The 14,917-nt window shown below is 39.8% G+C and overlaps 1 protein-coding gene and 1 pseudogene across 1 annotated transcript; both read left to right on the forward strand.

Moving 5' to 3' along the window:
* Window positions 1-570: 570 nt before the first annotated feature.
* Window positions 571-988, forward strand: LOC100949284 (annotated as a pseudogene).
* Window positions 989-3,522: 2,534 nt separating this feature from the next.
* PKIB (cAMP-dependent protein kinase inhibitor beta) lies at window positions 3,523-10,960 on the forward strand. Its single transcript, XM_012804642.1, has 2 exons — window positions 3,523-3,693; window positions 10,893-10,960. Exons 1-2 carry the CDS (start codon window positions 3,525-3,527, stop codon window positions 10,958-10,960), a joined length of 237 nt encoding a protein of 78 aa, XP_012660096.1. The 5' UTR covers window positions 3,523-3,524.
* The last annotated feature ends 3,957 nt before the right edge of the window (window positions 10,961-14,917 follow it).

Consider the following 14,917-nt stretch of genomic DNA (forward strand, 5'->3'; position numbering starts at 1 on the left):
CCCAGGCCTTAACCTCTAGGGAAGGTGATCGCTAGTGTCTGCTAGCCCAGCCAGGCTGCCGGCTCCCTCCTTTCCCAGTGCTCTGATGTGTAGTCTGGGAGCCCAGCCCGACTTCGGCAGCCAGGGCTTCTTGGCCTGGGCACCCCAATAAGGACCGACTTTGAGATGGCCATGAGCGCGGTAGGAGGAGACTGAGGAGGGAATCTCAGAGGAGAACCGTAGCTATTTGGATCCTGTCCTCAGCTGCGCTCCCATCCCCGGACTGGGCAGGAGGGACAGTCAGGGCTAATTCTTCCACTTTCCCAGGCCTCCTCTGTCCTTGTTAACAGTTGTTGAATTTGGGACTACGTCGTCCGGTCCCCTGACACAAGGGAAGTTTTCTCGGCAACCCAGTTGACCTTTAATTTGATGCTTCGGCAACTCCCTCGGTGTGGGGCTGGAAGTGGCGTCACAGTATTCGTGAGCCACGTTCACCTTTCTCATTACGGTGTCCCGGGGGTGACTTAATCTCCCTTCTTGTAAGCAGCAAAAGTGTCTGCAGTGTTCCTGCCGCCTTTTGAAGGACAGTGGATGGATGACCGCTGTGCTTTTACCCCAGTGTCAGTCATATGGCCAGTGTCTCGGACCCTGGTACCTACCGATGCTCCCTGTGTCACATTCTCTGTGGCCTTTGTGCTGGGGCGGTGGGCTACCGCCTGGAAGGGCTCATCAGGGGAAAGGATCCCCAGCCTGTGGAAGAGGAAAAGAGCATCGGGAATATCGCAGCTGGATGAGCTGCTAGGCAAGGACCACGCCCAGGTGGTGAGCCTTAAAGAGGAGCTGGAATTGCCCCTAAAGCCGTCCCGAATAGAAACCGCCTGGAGAAGAATTAATGGACACAGGGCCTTATGGCCCTACTGTGGGCCATGACTGGTCCTGGCACCATGTCCACGCAGCTCCAGAACCCACATCTGATTCGCTTTGTTGTTTACTCTGGCCCCTCCCTCGCCACACAACCACACACACTGGCCAGGCAGACACAGCAGCAGCTGGGGGTCCAGGGAAGAGGAAGGCTCTTGAGGGTCTGGCCAAAAGCCTGCAGCTGTTCTGTGGTGGCCGCGACTGCGCAGCACCCCAGCTTGGGGTAGACTTCCGCGACGAATGTTAGGAAGTGAACAGGCTGCCAGGCTCCACGGAGAGGTGGTCTGGCCTCTAATGGGAATGGCTTTGGGGAGGGATGCCTACATATCCGGTTCCAGTTTGCGCTGGGAAGAATTCAGAAATCTGCGTGGCTCCCTTCACGAGTTGGCGCTGTCGCTGGTGTTCATTCTTACTGGAATTTTGTCTCGTCAGCTCAGGAATGGGATTCTAGGGGGAAAGCCGGTGTTTTTCTATTCTTCCACGGGAAACCCAGGCTGCTGACTTTGGTGGGGGCAGGAACATGTACTTGGTGAATGGGCTTGAAAACAATCACCCTTGTCTGCTCCATCACTGTATAATGCAAAATTTGATTAAAGTGACATCTGAGAACTATAAAAAAAAAAAAGGTAGCTTTTGTATGGCTGTCTATATATATCACAGATAATTTTAGAATAATTCATGCCCTCTTGTTTTCGGTGAACTTTAACAGAATTTGTATCTCTGAGTGTTAGTTTAGGAGCTGTGCAACTTTACATGAGTCTCTTAACCTCTCTGAGCCCCAATTTTCACATCAGCGAAGTGAAGATCACACCTCACTATCTCATAGGATTATTAGAAGGTTTAAATGAGGTAAAATGCTTCGTAATATTGAATAAACCCTGGTTTCCCTCTAAAATGTGAGAGGCCTTCCAGTAGGAGGGCAGTTCTTGTGAGGGTTAAAGAAGGTACATAGGCGGGTAGAAAACTTAGTGAAATATGAACAGTGATGCCTATAATCAAACATATGACTCTACGGTTGCGAAGATTTTCTTTCTTCTTTACATCATTAGTTCTTCACAAGAATCTTGTGAATTAGACAGGCCGGTTGTTATACCTATGTGGGGAAGTAAATGTCACTCACAGAAATTAAGTAGATTCACCAACATCTCCTTGCGAGTCTGTAATGGAGCAAATTCTTCAACTAACTGTTCAGGGTTCTTTTCATGACTTCCAGCTATCTGCCAATTCCAGATAAGTAACAAATATCAGTTGGAAGTCTAATGGATTCTAACATTGTTTCTGAACACAGAGCTTTGCTCTCAGATTTCCCATGAACCCTGGAAAGAAAAGAATAGTTGTGGAATTAATAGAATCCCTCCTTTCTTGGGAAATTCCAGATTATTCTTGGACTCCTAAGAGCTACATTAAGCTCAATAGCCATTTCTCACGTGCTACAAACCAAAGATGTTGTGTTTCTAATATCAAATTCATCATGTTCCCTGACTATCTCATGTCATTTGTAACATATCCTGAATTGAAGCTAACTATTTGGAAAGGGCTCTTTTCAATCTGTTTGCTCCAAGTAGTCCAGGGTTCACATATGTCTGCCGTCTTCAGTGGCACAAATGGTTATCGCCCTCCTTTGGTCGACAATTTGCACATTCAGGGTTATGATTTCTATCTTTGTACACATCTGTTCTTTCTCCCTTTTGAGAGTACAAGTCCCCTAAAGATGGAGAATGTACCATCCCTCTGTACTCTCAATGCCTAGCTGAGAGCTTGGTATTTAATAGCCTCTCAGTACATTCTTACGGCTTCTGCTTCTTTGGAGATTTCTATTCAATATCGACTTCTTAGGAAAGATTCATTTGAAAACATCATAAAAAGAGGCTGCGTTTTAGAATAGGCAATACCTGTTACCGCCCTCCTTATACAGTGAATGGCCCTTTCAGAATTCTTTCTTAGAGAGAGACAATTGCTAGGAAGATAAAACAGGCTTAGGAAAGCACTAGTAACTATCATGTCCACTTGAAGGCAAGAATAGGTAAAATCGTTCCCCCATTCTCTCACATAAACGTGAGTTTATTGAAAATAATGCAAGACTAGAAAAGACTGAAATATATGACTTTCTCTGGGGGGAAAAGAAACTCTTTGAGATGAAGTTGAATTTCTTATTTCTAAAGAGTGGGAACAGAATGTATTTTGTTTGGTCTCCACAAATTATAGTGATTTGGTTTCAGCCCGAACAAGCAGCACAGGCAAATTCTGGCAGGCAGAGTCCCTACAGGAGTGGTCAAACAAGTCAGTTTTCATTTCCTTCCAAGCCCTGCTTTGGCTGATCCATCCATAGAAAAGCAGAACAAAGGCAAGGGATTACTGCACCCTTAAGCATCCAAGTGGCTCATTCGGCTCAGGAGTTATTTTTAGCGATCTGGCTGACACAGAGGACTTCCTGCTCTATTCAGCCAATGTACAAATGGAAGCTCCTGGACGGTGAAGGTGGACGCTGATGAAGGTTGTGATCTGTGACTAGACTCCCAAGGGGGGTTTTGATCTAGCTATGCCTTTCAACCACTGTGGTGAACATTAGTTGGGAACAGGCTTATCCTCTTCTTCATGTGCATGTTCTATTTGTAGATGTTGCTATGAAGACAGATCCACCCAAAATGACCGATGTGGAGTCTGGGGTCCCCAATTTTGCATCTTCATCCAGGGCAGGCCGCCGGAACGCCGTGCCAGATATCCAGAGCTCGGCGGCCACGAGTGGAACCTCAGATCTGCCTCTCAAACTGGAAGCTCTCTCTGTGAAGGAAGGTAATACTCCAAATCCTCTTTAAATCCGCAGCGCTTCTCTCTTCTTAACCAATCCTTTTCTCTGAGTTCAGAGGTTTTTTTGTTTGTTTGTTTTAAGTTTGTTTTCTTCAATCTCTCAGTTTTTGTTTAAGGCTATGTAGATTTTTCAGCAATTTTATCTTCCTGTTTCATGATGTGTTTTTGGAAGCTGAAGTTTTATTCACTAAATTAGTACAATTATGCATAAGGCTAATATTTGGGAGGGAAAATGTAAATAAATATGATCCTTCATGTAATAAGCTTACAAAATTGATACACAAACACTCAAGTAAAATCATTTTCCTTCTGTCATCCATTGACAATCACTTTGGAAGCTTCTGCTTCACCGGAAGCCCTCCTATTGTTTTTTCTTTTTTTTTAGAGACAGAGTCTCACTTTATCACCCTTGGTAGAGTGCTGTGGCATCACAACTCACAGCAACCTCCAATTCCTGGGCTTAGGTGATTCTCTTGCCTCAGCCTCCTGAGTAGCTGGGACTACAGGTGCCCACCGCAACACCCGGGTATTTTTTTGTTGTAGTTTGGCCAGGGCCGGGTATATGGGGCTGGTGCCCTACCCACTGAGCCACAGGCCTGCCCGAGCCCTCCTATTCTTCATATCTGGGAAGAAATTTACTATCAACTAGGGATGGGATCTTTAAAGTGAAACTTTGTATGAAAGGGAAGCTTTCTCCAACCAGATGGAAAAGGTGGCATGAAGAGAAAACGGAGAGCAATCAAACTATGAACAAACTATAAAAAAAGAACAAACAAAAAAAAAACGAGTCTTTCTCTCCATGGCTTACCTATACTTTATATAGCTTCTAGAGTTAGTCGACCAAAAGTAAATATAAGGATACTTTCAATAAAGTGCTGAAAGTGTTCCTCCATGTAAAAACATTCAGAGAGATTTAGAAAAAGAATTGCATGAATCAGAGTGAAAAAATTACCTGTAGAGATTAAAGATAACTTTATTTCCAAACCATTGGCAACACACTTGTGCCTTGTACCCTATTTTAGAGTCTCAAGTGGACTCCAGTATGTGTGTAGAAATTCATTCTTGGTAGCCATGATGCAAGGGAGAGCCAGAAGCTACTCACATCTAGTTCATTCCTGGGAGCCAAGAAGAGTGGTCTCGGTTCTTTGACTCAGAAGGTTATATAGTCCCCTGGTAAAGTTGCAAATATTCCTGGTTTTATTCCTATGAAATATTTATATTCTTGTTAGCCAGGGACTATAGGCAGATCCTGCAGTCCATGGTTCCTTCACCTTTTCCCGAAGACCACTGAGTTTTTCATATAGGACACTGCACGTGAGATTATAAAAGCACGTATATACACATAAAATATTGTGAGAAGAAAGAAAAGGGAGAAAAGATAAAGGGAAGAAAAGAAATAAAAACATATGTTTTGGGCCTTTTAAGTTTTTTTTTTTTTTTTTAGGTTCAGAATAAACCTCTTTATTTTATAGACTATGGCTTCTTTTCTGTTGACATTTAGAAAAAAATAGAATCCATTGATTTTTTAATCAAGAAGGTAGAATCGAAAGAAAGCTCTTAGAAACATCAGACTTCCATATGCATGACGGTGAACATTCCTCTTGAGATCCATAAGCAATGGAGTTGTTCCGTTTATTTGAAACTGGGCATGCCAGTATCCCCGTGTATCTTTCTCCAGTTGATTTTTTTCACCCGACAAGAAACCTTCAAGCCCTTGCTCTGAAAACTTGTGGTTGAGCCCGTGTATCTCACCTCCGGCTTTTCATGCCATCTTATGCTGATGCTTCGCACTTGCAAACATGGCTTGGGTGCCCAGCATGTGTGAGATTTCCTTTTTCATTATTGCATCCAGCGTGTCCCGGAGTGGGGCAGGCACATGCATGTGAAAGAGCTTCTCAGGGAGATTATTTTAAATGTGTATCTGAATGTCTTAAGACATCTAAGCCCTGTGCAGTTCTTTTGCTTCTGGGAAGGCAGAGCAGCGTGATCTGTTTGAAGGAGGTCAGTCTCCACCCTCCTCTGTTGTCCTTCTTCTCTTGTTAGAAAAGCTGTTTCTTCACCTGGCCCCGGGACTATCATCTGGAAATATTATTATTAGGAGCCACATCAGTTTTCTGTCTTCTGTTTCAAACTCATTAACAGCTCTTCACTGAAAATATACTCTCTGCCTCTCTTTCTCTCTTGCCGTGAGTCACAGTGGCTTTCTTGGAAGTGATAGACCATATAATTCTCACATGTCAAGGTTCTAAGCCAAAGCCCTCAGGCACTGCTTCTGATTTTCTTGAAGGATTAAAAATGAAAGATCATAACCCTCTCAGAGAGGGGCTCCTACAGCACCTGCTTGGCGCACCTGTCACCCCGGGCCTTTTAAGTTTTAAAATGAAATATAACTATCAAAACATGATATTGCCATTGAAGGCCCGTTCTAAACCAGTGAGAATCAGTAGTAAAGAAGATCATTACTTGGTAGTGTAAAATGCCTGATTAAAATTTATGTTCTTTAACAAACACTTACAACCTTAATGTTTATTGACATGATGTATTTAAGCAAAAGACAGCAAATATATCTTCAAAGAGTCTATAGTCTAGATTTTATTTTGATTACCAGAGATAGCAGAATCTAAAAGCAAATTATTCCTGGCTTTATATTTTTCTTTAAATCATTTTGAAATACAGTCAAAGGCATCACTTAAGAAACTTGAGATGTAAATGTTCTTCTTAGCAAAGTATCACAAGAAGGGAAAAAAAAGTATCCAATGTACACAGCCCTATTATGAAACTAATTTATAGATCTCAAATGAAAGCTACAACCTAATTCTAGCCTAAGAATATGGGGAGGGGGTGGAAAAGGGGAAAGGAGAAGGGCAGACGGGTGGTGGGAGGGTGACTGGAAAAATCACCTATATGGTCTGTCTAACAAGGGTACAAGTGAACTTTACTAGAACTAGAGTATAAATGTTTTAACACAATAAGTAAATGACACAAAGTCTACGTTAACCAGTTTGATGAAAATATTTCAAATTGTATATGAAAACACTACACTGTACCCCATGTTTGCATTAATGTATACAACTATCATTTAATAAGAAAAAAAAAGAAACTTGAGATGTTAAAAATGAATCTACATATAGCAGCAGATGTTAAAGAATACACAAAAGGAGGGAGGCCATTGTGTGAAGGGAAACAAGCCAAGGGCAGAAAGACAAATGCTACATTACCCCACTTCGGTGCAGAGTCTAAAAAAGTCAAACTCCCAGAGGCGGAGAAGGGAATGGTGGTTATCAAGTGCTGGAGGATGAAGGAATTAAGATGCTGGTCAAAGGAGATAATAGTTTAGTTAGACCAAAGATACAAATTCAAGAGATCATTGTACAACATGGTAGCACTAATAACACTGTACTGTATACTTGAAGATTGCTAAGGGAATAGATTTTGAGTGCTCCTACCACACACACAAAGTTAAGTATGTGAGATAATGGACATATTAATGAGCTTTACTTAACCATTCCCCAATGTATGCATATATCAAGACATCATGTTGCACAGCAGAAATATACTATGTATATAATTTGGCAACTTAAAATAATAAAGATAAAATAATAAAGAAGTAGAAAAAAAGAAAAACATACACAGAAAGAAATCAACTTACATAGATAGATGCCCTAAACCATGTCTTACTAATAAAACTATAAATAAATAAGGAGCTAAGCACAAATGTTTTGAAAGATTTTTAAATGAATAGTTTCCAACTGTTAATGAAAACAGTCTGTCTCAGATGTTAAGGTTTCAATATTTTTACTATTTAAAAATACAAATTCTGGGGAAGTTCTGAAGGTTTCACTTACCCCTATGCGCTTTTGTTTTTAGTTTCTGGGTTTTTTTTTTTTTTTTTTTGGATAAATCTGCTTAAATAGAAGGAAATATAGGGTCTCAAATGTCTGGCAACTTGCATGAAATTAACCTGAGATTTATCCAGTTCTTAATCTTCTTAATCTATCCCTTTACAAACTGATAACAATGATAGGGAGAACAATGATGCCTTATAACATAGCAGGAAACGGAAGCAGAGGGTGTCATCTGAAAAACTATAAAAGGCACAAAGGACACTTTTTTTTTTTTACGCCAATCATTGCTATTTATTAGATACCTGATTCAACTTAGGGCCCACTAAGTGTTAGGCACCATGCTAAAACCTGGCAGTGTAGTGGAGAATAAGACAAGCATAAACTGCTGTCCTCACGGCCCTTCTATTCTAAAGGGAGAGTGAGAATATACGCAAATGTCAACAGTAATGTGTTTGACTGGAGAATTAAAATAAGATGCTATGACAGAGAGACACTAGGTGGCTTCTTCAGATTGGGAAATCAGGGAAGCCCTAACTAAAGTCAATGCCAATGATGAATGGTCCAATTGCACGACGATCAGAGGAAGTAGCATTCTCTGCAGAAGGGGGTTCAGTAAATGTTCTTGGGGGGCAACAAGATGGAAGTTGTCAAGAAACATAAAAGCCGGCCCCTGCTGCTTGAGGACGGCAGCAGGTGAGATAATGGTATGGATGATGGAGGAGGGATAAGCAAGGACTAGGTGTTGTGGGGTTTTATAAATCTGGAGGAAAAAAACTGACTTTTATTTGGAGTGGGAGGATTTATTTTTATTTTATTTTTTATTTTTGCAGTTTTTGGCCAGAGTTGGGTTTGAACCCTCCACCTCTGGCATATGGGGCTGGTGTCCTACTCCTTTGAGCCACAGGCACCACCCTGGAGTGAGAGGATTTTTAGCAGGGAAATGACATCTCATTGATGTTTAACATTCGCCCTTATGTGAAGAATGAATTGTGGGATAGCAATAATGGAACTGGTAGAAGTAGGAGATGCAACTCCCCTTTATTAGATCATTTTAGGTCATATTAAACACTCAGCTCACAGGAACACATTGGCGCCATTCTACTCAGAAGTAAAGAAAAGAAGCTCAGAGGGCCAAGAGGGCAGAAACAGAATCTTCTGCGGGAGCCCTTGCAGCAGTCCCCGCAGGCGTGGGAAGAGCAGTTGATAAAGGGAACTGAGCAGAACACAAGGATGAGAAGAGAAAAAGCTACAAAAGGACTATTCTGACTTATTTGAAGTCTATATTAATCAGGAGTATAATTCAGTTGATAGTTCAAGTGGTATGTTACTAAAAGATACTTGGAATTCTTATTTAAAATAATACAGGTTACTACCTAAATCCATATAAAATAAGTTTTTTTCCAAGCTGGACTTCTGGAGAACACAATTAAGATAATTTAGGAACCCAAATTTTCTTGCGTTCTCCAAAATTCTCATTAATTATGACCAAGAGAATGAGAGAACCAGTTCCATAAAGCTTATTCACATTTGAAATGAGAGGGGAAGGTTTGAAAGAAAAGCTGGTTGTTGCACTCTTAGAGAAATTATGTAAAAAATATATTGACAATATATTTAATTATTTTGAAAACACTTGACAGGTACAGCCAGAAGAATAACAATAATAATAACTATCCTTGAAAGTGCATTACATATGAGAAATCACCTTTGTATTTGACTACTGTTTTTCTTTCATTAACATCAAAATACAAAGTTAACAACAACCGTAATCTCTTGTAGAAGTTTATTTTTTTTTAATCTTCAATATCTTCTAATATATTTCTAAACATTCTGGAATAAGAGGTATTTGGAACTATGCTTCATATTTTAGCTGATAATCCTAAGCAAGATACTAGATCTTCAACAGATTATATCCTGCTGGACATCATGTAGTCAAGATTATCTTGAGTTCCTAGTTCATTCCATAGGAAGAGAACTAACGACTTAAGGGGACTTTATATCGACATCACTTCATTTTGCTAACTTTATAGAGATGGCAGAACTAACAGCTTTTCTCTGAAAGCTGTAATACTTTGTACATGTAAATAGTTTGCTTGGAATCAGTGGTGGCAAATATCACGTAAATCATTGTGGAAACAATTTAGTGCTTTGTATTTTGTAGAGCTAAAGAGTGCCATTTTTTAACAAGCCTGCTTTCCTGGGGACTTCTTTCGATACCACTTATCATACACCTGCTATGTCACTCAGAAGGCAACCGAGTGTGACTGCTATGACATTAACTCTCTCCAGTGACCGTCCCACTTCTTGACTCTCTTGAAAGAGTTGCCTGGTTTTGTGCTTCCACGTCCTCGTAGTCCCATTCTTTAGCTAAGCCTATTATGATTTTTACTCCACCACAGCCCTCACTGCTATTTCTTTTTTTTTTTAAGTCTTTCGTACATAGATCATAAATACATTTATGCCATTATAGGATTCAACGTGTTGATTATTTGTACAAATTGGAGGGCTTACATCCTACTAACCAACATAGCCTTCACCACTTTTACCCAATTACAGGATTAAGACATTTGTCTCTACACCTGTTAGATCCAACTTGTACTTGCAATATGCTCCACAGGTGTGGTCCCCCTACCAACCCTCCTCCTATCGACCCTATTTCAACATCACGAATGGCGCTGTCTCTGTTAAATCACTGCTCCTCATTTTACACCATCTCTTGGCACGTTTGTAGGGTTGATTGTCACTTTATTCCCCCAGCATTTTTCTTCCGTTGGCTTTAGAGACGCTCTGGTCTCCTGCTTTTCTTCTTGCCTCGCTGGGTGCTCCTCCTTGGGCTTTTCTTTCCTTGTCCCCCCCAGCACCCCCCGCCCCCGGTCTCCCAACAGATTGGAGAGGATCAGAATCCAGGCTTTGAATTTGAAAAGTGACTGGAAAGTGTGAAGAAGCTGGAGAGAGTGCGGTCCAGCACAGGGAGATGGTTACGGGCACGGACCATGGAGCCAGTAGGCCCAGGTCCAAGTCGTGACTCTGTCACTTCCTGGCATTGTGACTTTGGGCAAATCACACTATTTGTGCTTCAGTTCACTAATGAAGTTTGTAAGAAGTCTGACCGGTACTTCCTAACCCTGTAGAATGGGAAGGACATCTGATGTGGAGAATGTCGATTTCCAGGCCTATTCATAGCTCCCATCTCTGTATAATTTCTCTGTCTGGATTGAGGACAAAATATGTCCTGGTCAAGCATCTTCTGTAGGGTGAATAAAGGAAAAATGAACTGTTTCATCCTAATATATTATAAAATACATTTTAACATATTCTGCATATGAATGGAATTTTTTTCAGATGTCAAAAAGAAAGATGAAGAAACAACACAAGACCAGCCGGAAAAGCCCCAAAATGAAGGAAAATAAAGGCTTATAATCTATCAAGAGTGCTGATTTTTACCCACTGAAAGACTTAGTGGCTCTCTTTTCCTGAGATGGTTGATCTGGTGGTAACTATGGTAACGCTGTAACCCTGAGCAACATGTGTATTAGATAATTTTGTTGTGACACTACTCACTTGGATTGCAACACTGATATCCGGTGGAGGGTGGTAAGAGGCTGGTTGCTTTCAAATTGCACCCAAGGAAAAGGTGAAAAATGCATGATCACTTAAATACTTGTCATTGTCCGTATACCTGGCAAAATTCACTGTTTTCTTTGGGATTTATTTAAGTAGATGTATTTTTAATTTAATTTTTTATGGTGATGGAAAACCACTTCTTATTGAATGTAAGCCAAACAACATTAATTTAAAACCTTATGAAATTTGTAGGAAATTATGTTTTTTGATGAACAGTAGAACAGTCAAAGCTCACATGAATAGAATGTTCTGAATCAACAATGTACTAGATTTCCCCCCAAACCTTAAAAAGGATTTGGAAAAATCGTAAAAATTGGACAAAATAAACATCTCTTGTTTATTTTTCTCTGATCCATTTTGCTTCTAGTCTGTGTATCCTGTGATTTTTCGTGTGGCCCTTACAGTGCAAAATTTGTGGCAAATTGTTTATATGGAAAATGCCTATTAAATGAATTTTATTATCTTCCTTAACTTTGGGGTCTGCCTGTGGCGGGGTGTTTTACTTCAATGTAAATTATATAAAATACTTTACTAGTTGTTTTACTCTGCCTTTTCTTGTCTTTAGGGCTTTGTGTATGTATGACTTGTTTGTAAAATAATTTGCTCAGGAATGCAGACCTTACTTTTTTATATCTTTCTAAAGCAGCATAATGTAGCAGTAGGCACTTAAATATTTCGTCAATGTTGTCGGTAGAAATAAGCAAAATATATTCTTTTAATATATACTCAAGTATATATTTTAAAAGGAACAAAAACAAAACCAAAGCTTTAGTAAATTTTAATTTATTAGGCATTTGAGGAAAATAGTAAGATTTTTTTAAACATTTGAATAATGAATTTGTTTTCATTTTTAGGAATATATGCATGCAGTTATATTTTATCTGATTGTTACCTTAGGCCACCACTGTATATGGTAACCAAATAAACCTTTCATTATGAAGGAAATTTATTATAGACACGAATGTTCATGTTACCTTCTGAAGTAGGCCAGGTGAGGAACAGTGGGGACACATTTTATAGAATGCAGTTAACGGTCTTTGCAGGATAAATCATCTTCTGTTTATGATTTTATTGACTAAGCTTAACTTTGTACCTTCTATATAACAAAAGAGTAGATTTCAAAGGACTTGATTGTCTTAACCTATCCATTTTTTAAATAAAATAATGGAAAGTAATATATTAGGTGTAGCACTAATTTAATATTCAGTAAAATATATTCTAGCCATAATAATTATATTTCTAAGGGTTCTTTAATAAGTATAAAGAAAGGTTAAAATAATTTTCAACTGGAGCAGGTGAGAAATTTTGCCATGGGAGGGCAGTGCGCAATACCTGGTGACATTTTTGACTGCTACATCTGGAGGAGGGAGGCAGGGGAGAAACGCGCTCCTGGAATCCAGTGGGCAGAGGCTGCTGAGCATCTCCGGGTCCTAACAGGGCCGCTCCTGACAGCAAAGCACTAACCCAGCGTGTGTGTCGACAGTGCCAAAGTTGAGGAGTCCTGGAGGAGAGCTGAGCTGTGAAGCACGTGGAGCTTGGATTCAGTTTCCTGGTTGGAATTCCAGCCCTGCTGCTCACTGTGTGGTCCTGGGCAATTTACAGCATGTCTCTGAGTCTCAGTTTTATTCCCTGGGGAACGCTGTTAATATTACATCATACTTCCAAGGGTGGGTGGGAGCAGTAAATGAGATAATATATGTAAAAAGTTTAATCATGCCTGGAAAAGAATAATTATTCAATAAATAGTAGCTGGCACCATCCGTCACTGTTGTCATCTTTGTTCCAGATCCTCTTATCATTACTCTCCGGTCATAGAGGTCGTGGGCACCTGAAGGTGTTAATTTATATTTCTACCTTCCTCTGCGACTTCACAGACATCCCCAATTCTGGATGCTGGGAGGAGACACTGGGAATCTATGGTCGTGATAACTGCCACATCATGCCATTTCATGACGCTAATGAGGGACTGACAGGTGATGAGGTTATTATTTAACAGTCAGTCGCCTCTCTAGTGTTTTATCACAGTTACTGCAACAAAACAATTTCACATAAGTATTTATATAAGTAACTTGTTCCATGAAAATGTAGGGGGAAAAGTAACATAACTCTTCTGTCATTTAGAAAACCAAAAATGAAGCATGTCCCTTCTCATTATTGCTAGCAGTGACATAATTCTGAGTGATATATGTTTTGAATCCCTTATTCAGCACCATACACACAATAACACCCATCCATAACACAATAATGCCCACACATAGATGTGTGTGTGTGTAAAGGTATCAGGCTTGTTGGCTAACAATTTTGCCAACAAAATGACTTTTTAAAAAATTTTTGGCTGATGAAGAACCCAGACAAAAGAGAATATGAGGTCAGTAGTAGTTTAAATATAAAACTGAATTTTTCTATAAATTCTTTATGTAAGTAAGCTATTATGGAGGAACCTGTGGTATTTTATCATAGTCACTTCCACCAAAACTCCATAGTTGGAGCTCATTAAAGAAGGTCTCCACGCCCATTTTGCTATTGTCTTTGCAGAAGTCACTTGGTTAGTCAATAGCTGAAAAGTCTTCATACCGTCAGGTAGCCCGGCTAAAAGGGGACAACCAAGCTCTAAAGCAGCTGTCTGCAAATTCAGTGCTGTATAAAGGAAAAAGAAGATCTTTAAAAACCCATTCTGTGTCACATGTCTAGAGATACTTTGTGATCTCGGCAGAATAGGTTTGAACCTTCTTAGACTCTGAACGACTATAGTGCAGGCGTCCAACTTACAAAAGGAAATCAGTCTTAGTCTTGCCCAGGTGGTTTGGGAAGCGTTGGCAGATGATTGGGGAGGAGAGAGAGACAGGAACAAAAGGAAGATGTAACCGAAGGTCACTACGTTGTTGCCCTGTCTGTGGGAACTGACCCCTCAAGTTCAACATACAGCTCCACCATCTGCTTTCACGGCTTTATTTTACTCTCTGTGCTTCAATTTCTTGAGTGTGTAAAATTATAATTATGGGGATTAAATAAGTGAATGGTTGCAAATACCTGCTACATAGCGAAGGCTAGCATTATTATTTGCCAGAGCATAAGAGCTAATAAGGTCTTTAGGATGACTATCTAGTTCTATTGATTCTTTTCTATGTTATTCACTAGAGTAGATTTCCTCCTATTCCTTTGTTCTCATTTCTTTCCATTAGCAGCATCTCCTTGACAAAAACTAGGACTGATTAATCAAAGTAGAGACCATTTATTTCCCTATTATTGATGACAGCTCTCAGAACATCATAAATCTGTTAAAAATGGAAGCATTAACTCAAACAAAGGGCTGGGACAGGTTACCTGTTAAAATTCTAGCATGAATTTCTTATTAAATGTATATCAGTAGAACTAATTATTATTATTATAGTAGATTCTTTTGAAACTTCATATAATCATATAAAATAGTTGTGAGTGTTTCTCATTTTACAGATGAAGGAAGTACCTTTGAGAGTTTACCTGAGAAAGATACAACAATGACCTTTGACAGGCTTTCAGAACCAGGATGTTCATGGCTCTTCTTAGACAAACCAGATCATCCATAAGTCTTATTAATATTAAATTTGTCTGAATTACACTCAGGATTCTTAGGAAAGTTCAAAAGTTGTGTGGGAAGAATAGTACATAAGCCATCATGAGCCATTGATAACTAAATACAAACAATTTTAGTTGTCTTGAATTTTATTATTTCATAAATAGTTTACCTCCTCCAGAAAAGGTTT

Source organism: Otolemur garnettii, unplaced genomic scaffold (genome assembly GCF_000181295.1).
Source record: "Otolemur garnettii isolate 467f Iridium unplaced genomic scaffold, OtoGar3 scaffold00002, whole genome shotgun sequence".
Lineage (NCBI taxonomy): Eukaryota > Metazoa > Chordata > Mammalia > Primates > Galagidae > Otolemur > Otolemur garnettii.

Excerpts from the sequence above, each read along its gene's own strand:
- PKIB (XM_012804642.1), top strand. The coding sequence starts at position 3,525 with ATGAAGACAGATCCACCCAAAATGACCGATGTGGAGTCTGGGGTCCCC. Across the intron at positions 3,694-10,892 it reads AGCTCTCTCTGTGAAGGAAG|ATGTCAAAAAGAAAGATGAA; the intron begins GTAATACTCCAA and ends AATTTTTTTCAG.